General features: G+C 34.0%; 1 protein-coding gene across 2 annotated transcripts in view; it reads left to right on the forward strand.

Annotated features, from left to right (window-relative positions):
- The window catches only part of RanBPM (Ran-binding protein M), a 380347-nt gene that overhangs the window by 341580 nt on the left and 26325 nt on the right, over positions 1-12442 (forward strand). For both annotated transcript variants that reach the window (XM_090377616.1, XM_090377617.1), the window contains exon 10: positions 4379-4490. In XM_090377616.1, coding sequence (XP_090233742.1) covers positions 4379-4490 — 112 coding nt within the window. The remainder of the gene's footprint in view (positions 1-4378; positions 4491-12442) is intronic.

Here is a 12442-nt window from a genome sequence, read left to right on the forward strand (position 1 = left end):
ACAAATTATGAGGAGTGATCCATGATTTAAGCCTTTAAGAGCCCTAGGATTCTGTGTGCGATAAACAAGCATGGGCTTTAATTTTAAATCTCCCTCAGCATTACTCCCTAATAAAAGTGTAAGACTACCTTTGGCAACTTTATAACCAGGTTGTAATTTTTCTGTTTTAGCCAAGAAAGTTTTAGAAGGCATTCGCTTCCAGAAAAATTCGGTTTCATCAACGATAAATATTTGTTTATCGCTATAACCTCCTTCTTCCACAATTTCTTTCAAAGTGTCTGGATATTTTTGAGCTGCCTCTTTATCTGCTTTTGCAGTTTCACCTGTCATTCGAACATTATGCAAGCTGGTTCTTTTTTTAAACCTCTCAAACCATCCAGAAGTAGCACCGAATTCTTCATTGTCCCCTTTTTCATCTTCTGTGGGCTTTTCCTTCAAAGACGAGAAGAGACTTAATGCTTTTGATTTAATAATATCGGTACTTAGCAGGATTTGTTTTTGGTTACAATCTTCAATCCATTTAGAAACAGTCGCTCCATTTCAATTATTGTAAGGCTTCTATTTCAAGTTGTTTGCATACATTCGGAACTTGACGCAATCTTACCTTTTTCTTTGTACTCATCTGCTTTACTCAAAATTGCTCATATTGTTGATTCACCCATCCCATGGTCCTGTCTTATTTTTACTCTACTATCACCATGTTCACGCTTTTTGTTATTTCTAGTTTTTTTTTTCTAATGAAATAACTTTTTGACTCTTCTTTATATGATCTATTTTCACTTCACTGTTTCTTTTTGCTCATAGCTGAGCGTAAATTACCTATTAGCTAAACTTTATGGAAAAAAAAAAAATGTGTACATGTACTGTTAGCAGTTGATATGGTTGTCTGGCATCTGCTAAATTAAGTTAGCAGACAACCATCCATACTTACATAAGAAAACTCAGTTTACAAAGAAAATATTTTCTTTCAGATTTCAGTTACATGAAAGCGGATGGTGACTATATAAACGCTCGAAAAATATGGACTCACATTGATGGAATTTTTGTGCCTCACTAATTGACTTTTGGTCAAAAAATTTAGCGCATTAATCAAGGGATTACTGTATATGCATCATCAGACATATTTTACAATAAATGGATAGCCCTACCAGAGGACACCCTGCAATACCTTGTAGGACTCTTGTCAAGACATGTATACAGGCTGTATTTATTATGGGCAAAAGATGGCCCGCAAGGCATTTTGTTTCTTCTTCTGGAAAACCAACTCTGTGTGTGCATGCATTATGTTGGTTTGGTGTGTAGTACATTATGGACAGAGATATGGACATTGAGAATAGAGGTTATCCAAAGATTGAAAAGTTTTGAGAGTGGGTATGGAGCAGATAGCATGCGTTGGTAATGTGAGAAATGAAGAGATACTGAGAGGGGGGGATGAAAAGAGATGTTTGACTAATCAGAAGTCAGAAAAGAAATTGGATTGAACATGTGTTGTGAGGTGAAGGATTGATGAAGGATGTGATGAAGAGAAAGAAGTCCAGAAGGAGATAAAGGAAAACAGATTGATGAATTGAGAGGAGACAATGGATATTGGGGGATGAAGAAGAGAGCTGAGGAATAAAGAGATATCAATTTGGGTATGCATGGAAATGCCCTTGACTGAACACCAATAATAATAAAAGAATGGGGAAGAGACTTTTCTAAGGTTGAATTTCTTTAAGAGAATTCCATGGTTTTTTATAATTTATATCTTTTATGGAACTACAATGCTTATATTATGCTTGTTATGTACTATGCTAGCATCACATATTACAGTGGTTTTCAACCAAGAAGCCACGCCACCTTAGTGTGCCACAAAAACATTCCAGGGGTGCCACGTAATTTGGGTTTAAGAAACTTATTTTTTTAAAAATTTATATATTTATTTCATTATAAAGATGTGCACGGTATCCATTGTACGGTATCTTTTTAATTTTTTGATGATCTATAATTGATGTATTTAGTAAGTGATGTAATTTGATGTAATTTGCATTTAGTACCTTTATATAAAGAATAAAATTATTATTTAAGTACAGTAAACCCTCGCTATTCGCTGTATCTGTATTCGCGGTCGCTGATTTAACATAAAATGAAACCTAAAAAAATGTGAATTTTAAAGCGCCGTGAACATTTTCCGCCATAAAAAAACATGGGTGTGGCTAAAATTATCTTTCCCGATCAAAACAGTGCTCAGTGGGTGGGGGGGGAGGGGTGACAAAATCACGAGCGTGGATGTTTCTCGCTAATCCTTGTTCAGTATGTGTTATACGCTTGTCATGGGAGGTTTCGTCGTTTGCTTTTAATTTATATGCTTATAAATTGAATAAATTTATTAATTTATAAATTGATATGCTTACAAAAGTGATAAATCTACCGTTTTGCAGTGTAAAACACACTTTTTCGAGTGTGTTAACGGAAGAAAGTGACTTTATTGTGGTCAAGTTCTTTCTAACCCGTATTCGTAGCCATAAAAATATGGCTACGAATAACAAGGGAAATATGAAAAGATCAAAGAAGATGATGACATTAGCAAATAAAATTGAGTTATTGGACAAAATTTCTAATAGTGAAAGTGTCTTCTCAGTGGCAAAACATTATAAAATCAATGAGTCAACGGTACGATCAATCAAGAAATCGGAAGGAAATATCTGCCATAGTGTCTGTGAAAACACGCTAATTGCTTCAAAAATTTGCTCTGTAACTCGTGATGTTAAATTAGAAAAAATGGAAAAGGCTTTAAATCTGTGGATAGAAGACCGAACTCAAAATAAAATTCCGTTAAGTTCACTCAACATTCGTGAAAAGGCAAAACTCCTTTATCAACACTTTAGCAAAACTGGTGATAACGCTGGCGGGATAAGTTTTAGCTAGCAAAGGCACTGGTTTGAAAGATTTGTTTGAAATTTCTAATAAATATTACATTTAATATTAAATTGTTTCTTATTTTCATTTCGATGCCATATGCTTGCATTTCACTATGTACTGTATGTACATAGTCATATTATGAAGGTACATATAATACATACATAGACAAAATTTTAGACTAGTTTTTATATATTTCATACTTTGGAACGGAACCCCTTTATTACTATGAGAGCCATAACTCAGTATTCGCGGCATTTCTCAGGAACGTAACCCTCGCGAATAGTGGGGGTTAATTGTATATATAATTTGCATTATGAATTGTAATTTTATTTATAATTATATCATTATAATAACTATCATAACATATTTTTTTAATATTAAATATATATATACAGAAAGTGAATTGGATCTAACAGGCAGAAATTGAGTAGGCATGCTGCAAAATAAAAGGTTGAAAACCACCGATTTTTTGGTTTCCTCTCATGGTTAATTTAAATCTATTCATAACTGATTTAGTATTATTAGTTACAAATGATGTAAGGAAGCAAACTTATACCAGTCAAAAGAGAGAGAAAAAAAAGAAGACCATCTGTCCATCCAGTTTGTTCCAATGATCAGTTACTCTGATGGCTGAAAGCAAATTTTTGCACATATCTCTTTCAAGTACAGTATCCCTTTTCAATTTAAATTTATGTTTCATTATAACAAGGAAGTGGTAGGATTTGTTTAAAAGATAACTTGAAAACAAAGAAACATAATTAGTAATGATCTGAAATAATAATACTGATTTTTTTAAAACTAATGATTGTAGGGCAGAGGTTCCCAAAGTTTCTCAGTTCATAGCATCCTTAGTGTCCCAGTAATTTTTTTATGGTGCCCCTAGGCCAAAAGAAATACTTAACACAGTGGTTTTCGACCATTTAATAATCTGATTCCCTGTGTGTGTGTGCGTGTATATATATATAAAATATTAAAAATTATATATGTTACATGCTAGTTATTATAATAATATAATTATAAACAAAATTACAATTCATAATACAAATTATATATACTTATATAATAATTTTATTCTTTATATAGAGGTACTAAATAAACATCAATTATAGATCACCACAAAATTAAAAAGATATGGTAAAGTGGATACCACACACCTTTTTATAATGAAATAAATATATAAATTTAAAAAAGAATAATAAGTTTAAGTAACTTAATCCCAAATTACATGGCACCCCTGGAATGTTGATGCGGCACCCTAGTTGAAAACTACTGTTATTGGGCAGGAGGACTGGACATACATTTATTTTTATGTCATCCAGTGTACTACATTATTTTTACTATGTATTCATCCTAATAATTATATCCATATTGTTAGGAATTTAGGCAATTATTGAAATAACTGCCATATTTCTTTCATATAAAAGTAAATTTTAGAATATATTTAATTGAATGCCATCTTCATATTTTGGATGCTAAGGATGCCTTTAGTCTTCTGGCATATGCTGATCCATGGACAAGTCCTGTAGGTTTCCAATTAGATCCTGTACAGAGGGAACCTGTATGTGCTGCCCTTAATAGTGCCATCCTAGGTAAGTAGTTTTATACTATTTATTTTATTTTATACTATTTATTATTTATTTATTTTTATTTATTATTTTTTTAAAATTTTTATTTCACTGTGTTTATTCTTTTAATAGTCGAATATGCCGTACTCATAGTTGCCAGTGCTACCTAGTTAAGCATAAGAATCCAGGTTTCTGGCTCTTTCTCCTACCACCAAGTCCATTTTTCTGTTGCTTTTTTCTTTAAGAACTTAAAATTATAGTAGTCGCGAAATCCCATTTAAAAAAAAAAAAAAAAACACTATATATATATTTATTACCAATGGCTAGTAAGCAATTCTGAAACTTTGAAGAACTCTTGAAATTTGAAACCTCATTTATGATTTTTATTGAATGATATTTTTGTACATCTAATTATTAATAAAGCAATTTGAAAATGTTACAAAATAACATAATTTATGAGGGCTGTTCAATAAAGAATGATCATAATTTTTCATGAACGACCATACTGCTTGCTGTTTCTAGCTGAGCTGTACAATTTATGACAAAACTAAGCTGCATCACATAGCAACTGTGTGGTTGTTTCATGTGCACGGTGTGACCTTAGTGGTCAGTCAGGTTTATGCCTGTTCAGTTTTGCATACATAACAATGGACATGATATACGAGGAAGAGTATGGTGCTCTCATATTTTATTTCTGTCTCCAGAAACCATCAGCTGAAGCATATGAAATGAATCTACACTTCCATATAGCAGAGCTCACAGTTGATTTAGAATGTTTAAAGATGGATGTGATTCAATCATAAAAATCAGCAATCCTGGAGCTCCAACCACTGCTTTCACCACAGAAGCCATAAACACTGCTTCTGTAACAGTGAGAGAAGATCATGATGTAACTGTAAGGCAACTGGTAGAAATGTTGAGAATATCAGTAGGAAGCATGCACGGTATTTTCCATGACCGTTTGTATATGACCCATGTTTGTGCACGATGGGTTCTGGGCAACAGCAAGTTTGCTTGGAGGTTTGTTGGGAGCTGCACCAGACAATTACTGAAGGTGCTGGGATTCTGCACAAGTTGATAATGGTGGATAAGACATGGCTTCATCATTTTGACCCAGAGAGTAAGCAACAAAGTTCTGTTTGGAAGTCTAAATCATCACCAACACTGAAAAAGCAAAAAGTTGTGGCTTCTGCATTAAAGGTGGAAAGGTTATAGTATCTCTTTTTTTGACATTCAAGGAATGGTTTACCAGTATTTTGTGCCACAGCCGTAAAGAACCGTACTGCAGAACTGTACTGTACACTTTGTGGGATCATATTCATTTTAAACACCACAACTGCACACTGGTGGGTGGATGCTGCATCAAGACAAAGTGAGACCTTACGTTGCTAATACTGTCATTGAGTACTTAATCTGCATTAATGTCAGATGTGTTCCTCATCCACTCTACAGCCCTGACCCTGCAATCTTATTTAAATATATATATTTTTTATTATTATTTCCAAAGTTAAAGAAGGGGAGCTGCAAGGAAAATATTTCCAGTTATCAGAAGTTGTAGAAACATCAGCAGCAATTTTCAAATGCAGGTCAAAAAATGGCTTCCACCATGTTTTTGAAGAATGGTAGAAATGTTGGAATAAGTGCATTTTATCAAATGGGGACTACTTTAAAAAGGACCCTCAAAATATGGATGATTAATAAAGGTATGTTGTAAAAAAAAATTATGATCATTCTTTATTGAACAGTCCTTTTCATGAAAATATTATTAAGTTGATTGCAAAAGTTATTCGTAACTAACTACTTGTTTTCAGTTCATAGCCACTTGGTGAAATAGCAAAAACTTTCATTAAATTAAACTTTTTTTTTTTTTTTTAATCACTTAACCTGCTATTGGATATGTATGAGTTGTGGGTATGGTTCCAGTTAGATTTGGCCATTTTCAGTACTTTTGTATTCTGCAACCACCATATCCGTGCAACTGAAGGATAAGATGTTTTCTTTAATTTTTTTAATACCGTAACTTTTAGCAAGGTAGTATTCTGCATTCTGGCTGATAAAAGCATCAGAAAAATTTTGCAATATAAATTTCATAAAACATTATTTTGAAAATGTGATGTGTACAGAATTATTATTTAAAAAGCATTAAAAGTTTTTGGTTTAGTACACAATGTGAAAAATTATCTTTTGAGTTTCTCCACAACATGAGCACTTCCTGTTTCAAATGTAGCTAATTTGCTACATCATTTGTTTGCTTTGTTTTCTAGTTATTTTCTTTTTAGGTGCATTAGCATATATGCACAAAGCACCTGTCTTTTTCACCATGTCTATCCAACTACATGAAATAGCTCAACTCCCAGGGGATGAATTTTCATGAATTTTTTTATTTGGCTCTTTTAGAAAGATTTGTTGGGCCATCCCAAATTTCATTAAAATTAGGCTAGTAGAAATCCAGAAATTATTATTCCTTTCCCCCCATATGTACCATATAGGTTATCCATATATTGTAGCTGTAGCACTGAATATTATACTTTTGCCATGTGCTGATTAGAGGAATGAATGGGTAATGTGGTGAAGGATGTGCAGAAACAATGTTTCTAGTTTATTCATAAAAGTCATTGGTTTTTTTGCTCGTTATTTTTTTTATTGTTTATAAAATACATAATTCATGAATTATTACTCATATGAACTTGCTCAATATATAAACCACAGCAGAAAGATTAAATATGTGTGATATTTTTCAGTTGTTATTTACTAAATCACGATGCCTGAAATACATGTTGCATTTCACACACTGTTGATTATAAAGTATTACAAAACATGAAGTGAATGTTACATTAGGGGTAATTGTAATAAAATGAAAACAATTAATTTATATATTATTAGTTAATCAACTAGTAATTAAGTAACAAGGTAATTGGTTATTTACCTTTAACTGCTATTAATCACAGTAAAAGAAAAATTCAATTAATTTAAAAAATAAAAATATTAAACATTTGCAATGTAATGCATTGTGTACATTAATTCATTTGTTTTTCTGGTTGTGTAAAGATGGATTTTCATTTCCTTGAACATTCTGGTGAGTTCTCCAACCTTCCACAGCATCCAAACTAATCTAATCTAAGCCCATTTGAACATGTGGAATGTGCAATTTAGTATATGGATTGAGTACAGTTGAATACCAGGCATTGGGGGGTGCAGTGGTTAGCATGGATTACCGTAACTGTAGACACCGTCCATTACCTTGGAGTCTATGCCATGGCATGTTCAAGTCATGTTGCACAATAAAGGTGATGGAGATAGGTATTAGGTGAGTGTTCCCAGTGCAAAGCTGTCTCTCTCTGTCTGTCTGTGTGTTTGTGTGTGTGTGTGTGTGTGTGTGTGTGCGCGCGTGCATGCATGCACTCACACATACACACACTCTCATGAACATGTGTGTGAATGTACACACAAGGTAGTTATACTTAAAGTCAACATAAAAGATGTGCCTCTCATCCTGTATGTTGACCAGGGCCAAGCCTTCTTTGAGCCAAGAACCAAATCAGCAAAAATTGAACAGAAAAGTTGTGTGTGTGTGTGGGTGTGCAACATATACAGGATTTTCCAAAAGGAATTAAACATATCAAACACAATAGAAGATAACTGGTATCTTATATCTTAATTGAGGCAAAATATCAAAAATCAAATATTTTTGATTTTAGTCAATATACAAGATGAGGGCCAGTTTTGTTTACTCGGAACTGCAAGTTCCCATATCAAAATAAAAGTTTCAAAAAGTTATGCCAGGATATGTTTACTGATGCATGCAGCCATAGCACAGTATAGGAAGGAAGATATAGGTTAAGAAGATAAAATTGCTCAATAAGAAATAGCCATTATTTTGCAAATGTGCTGGAAGTATAGTACTGCATGATCAAATGTTACCCAAAGAATATCATCAGGAATGTTGGTAACATGCCTTGTAAAGGTTTGTTTATACTTATGAATTTTTGTCCAGAACTAATAAAATGTTCTGAATATTGTTGAGGACAATCACCCACTTAGTGAAAACAAAACTATGTCCTTGTTGACATACATACAATCTATCTTTCAGTCAACAGCCATACTGTCCCACAGACCTGTGCCCCATAGCTATATATATATGTGTACATCTGAAGCCAATAAATCCATCAGCTTTAGCTATGCGCATATAGGATAGATAGGTATGCATATCAAGTGTGGGTGACCATCTCCTACCCACATTATCTGGACAGTACAACTTTTTATCTTTTACTGGCTGTTTTACCGTTATATGAAATTGATGGCATATTGGGTGATGGTAATATATCTATTTGAAATCAGTGCAGGTAAAGAAGACAGAAAAAATAAGAGCAGTTAGAAGATTCTTTTGTCAACTATGCAGATCATCCATTGCTCAAGTGTAGCAGATCCAAAAATGTGCCCCTGAAGCCATAAGTCTGAGAGAGAGTAGTTGCATATTGTGTCAACTGACTGGTCACCTTGATTTTGTATGTTTCATTTGATATTAAGTTTTACCTTTTCTTATTTCAGTTTTTGTTCTGTCAAAAGGATACCACAAACATGTTTGCACTTCTAGTTCTTCAGTTTTTATGTTGTCTCATAACCATTCCATGAAGTTAATGTCAAAGTGAACAAAAACCGAATGAAATCAAGGTGCATAGTCAGCTGATACAATATGTAACTTTTCCTCAGACGTATGTCTCTGGAGTAGTGGCAGAACTAGGATGGAGCCTTGGTGGGGGGATAGACAAAAGGTGCAGGAATGAGGAATAGAAAAAGCCATCATGATAAAATCATTATCATTATTATTATTTTTTATCATATTGAGATTAACAGCTACAAGCTATTTTTTTTCATCCTGGCTATTGTCCAGAGGAAGCTGTATAAAACAGTTATAATTTTTAATTGCAACCAATTTTGTAGTAGCATTATCCATATAATGCCAGGATGCTACAGAATTTTACTGCACTGGGGAAAAAAATAATAAAATAACTAAATTAAAAAACAATAATAATTATATATATATATATATATATATATATAATAAAATTAATAATAAGAACAAATATATGAAAATTAAAAATTTTAAATTTTTTCAATAGGCAATCTGTTTCACTCCTCTTAGAGATAGCTATCCAGCTTGTCTTTGAAAACCCCAAGTTGTCAGCCTGACCTACTTGCAGGGATAACTTATTCCATTAATTAATAACTCACTGGATAGAAGAAAACTTCTTGCAATCCAGTCTAAATCTCTCCCCCCCCACCCAGTACTTTTAATTTATGACCTCTAGTTCTGGAATCAAATATAACAGTGAAAATTTTGCTTCATTCATTTTATTGTTCCCTCTCCTTACAGATTTCATTCGGGTTCCCACTAAGGTGCCTGTTTACCCAACTCTGTAGCCCACATCTTTGAAGTCTTTCCTCATGTGGGTTGCCCATCTCTGGGCCCTTTCAAGCAGCTCTGTCTTCTTTTTAGTTGCGGCTGCCTTACTTGGGTGCAGTATTCTAAGTGTGATCTTATAATTACCTTATATAGTGAGATTATGACCTTCCTATCTTTACAAGCAAATGTTTGATAAATTATTGTTTTTACTACATACCAGTACAATAGTGACACACACACTCTGTGTGTGTGTGTGTGTGTGTGTGTGTGTGTGTGTGTGTGTGTGTGTGTGTGTGTGTGTGTGTGTGTGTGAGAGAGAGAGAGAGAGAGAGAGAGAGAGAGAGAGAGAGAGTGTGAGTGAGTGAGTGAGTGAGTGAGTGAAGGTATAGACTTGATCTCGTGCAAACCCTAGCATCTATGCATTTAGCCCAAGACCTCAATCAACAGTGATGGGCAAAATTCGATTCCTTGCTGGTGAAAGTTGGGAGATGTACAGGGTGTCCCAAAAAGGTGTAACCAATTTTAAATGTTTGTAACAAATGTAATTTTAATGATAGAAACACAAAACCTGTGCTAAATGTGAGAAAAACAGTTGAAGATTTTACTGACAATCAACATGTGCACCACTTGTCACACTAACAAAAAGGTGTAACCAATTTTAAATAAGCAATACAAACAATAGGAAACTAATAATTCTTTCAAGAAGTGACTGTGAGAGCGGATAATTACCAGGACATGCTTGAGCTTTATATGTATCCTCAATTGGATGAACTGCCAAATGGGGTTATTTTCCAACAGGATGGAGTGCCACCACATTGGGCTTTGAGTGTGAGGAGATCACTTGATGAAGTTTCCTGGCCATTGGATTGGGCGTGATGGTCCCATTGTGTGACCACCACATTCCCCAGATTTATTCTCTTGTGATTTCTTCTTATGGGGATTCATCAAAGACTCATATAAGAGCCCTGTTGCAGACATCACAGACTTAAAGCGCAGGATTACAAATGCAATTACCATGATTAAGCGTGACATCCTTGAAAAAACATGGGACGAACTTTATTACCAATTAGATATTGTTCGTGTGACAAGTGGTGCACATGTTGAATGTCAGTAAAATCTTCAACTGTTTTTCTCACATTTAGCACAGGTTTTTTGTTTCTATTATTAAAATTACATTTGTTACAAACATTTAAAATTGGTTACACCTTTTTGGAACACCCTGTATTGTTCATTGGGAATGGGAAAAGCATTTATGGGTTATTTTTCCTCTTACTCAGCGAGTTGTCATGGATGATGGGCGCATGATATTTTAACTCCGAAACTCAGCCTTTTCATATATTGTCTGGCAACAATTAAATCACTGTAAAATGTACTTATTGCATACAAACAACCTTTTTGTTCCACAGCCTGTCTATTGTTGTTCTGCCCCTACTCTCAAAAGCACATTTTGCCATACTTCAACTTGGGATAATCTGGTATAGTAGAGCAGAAGAATCTCCTTATTATTTCTGCCTGTTTTGTTAATTACATTACTCATACTTGTTTCAAATAGATATATTACCATCAATCAGCTTACCACTGATTCCTTATAATGTTAAAAGAGCTAGTAAAAATTAAAAAGTTGTGTATGTATATTAGTGGGAAAACGTGAGGAATTTCATATGCAAAAGGGCACTATATAAATATATGAGAAAATAAATTTTCTGTTTATATTTTGGGATGGCTGCATATGGTCATAGGAGTTTATCAGATAGCATGCAAAAACATTTCCATATTTAGCAATTACATTGGCTAGAACCATGGGCAGCTGAAATGTGTGTGTGTGTGCACTACTGTGCCTCTGCATTTGACCACTAGAATGTACATACTTGACCGCCCTATATACGTGTACATCTGTGTAAACTTGTCTCCTGCAGATATGCTAATATATACTGCAGGACACAAATAAATCAGTAATGAAACACTTTCACAACCAAACAAAAACATCATTTTAGTAGCCAAAGTCAACATTATATTCTGGAAAGTGAATTATAATTGTCACTTCATCAACCATGTACTTTGTGTTGTTGTAGGACTTTAGTCGCATCAGTGATTTAGACCATATTGCATCATTGTGTATCACTTGTACATGTTTAAGGTGTGTGTGTGTGTGTGTGTGTGTGTGTGTGTGTGTGTGTGTGTGTGTGTGTGTGTGTGTGTGTGTGTGTGTGTGTGTGTGTGTGTGTGTGTCGTGGCCTGAGTTGCATGTTATAAACAGTCTGAAAAACTAGGAATAACCTGTGGGAGGGGAACCCTACTTCCTCTCCCTGAGATTGGCTAACTGCAACCTTGATTGAAGAGGACTTGAACAATTTCTCCACTCTGTGATGGGACTTGAATCTATATTTCTCAACATAAGTGACAAGTAGCAAAACTACTATACTGTAACAGAGGACTGTACTTTGTGTACAATTTATCAAGTGTTTATTTATCAAAATGCCACAAGTGAAGTTTATAAGCAAAGGGATGGCTGTAAATTAAACCTGTTTATTTTCATTTGGATTATTAAATTTGGGCCTTTTATAATATAAAT

The sequence above is a fragment of the Mastigoproctus giganteus genome, chromosome 7 (genome assembly GCF_048544385.1).
Source record: "Mastigoproctus giganteus isolate SK-2022 chromosome 7, ASM4854438v1, whole genome shotgun sequence".
In the NCBI taxonomy this organism is placed as follows: domain Eukaryota; kingdom Metazoa; phylum Arthropoda; class Arachnida; order Uropygi; family Thelyphonidae; genus Mastigoproctus; species Mastigoproctus giganteus.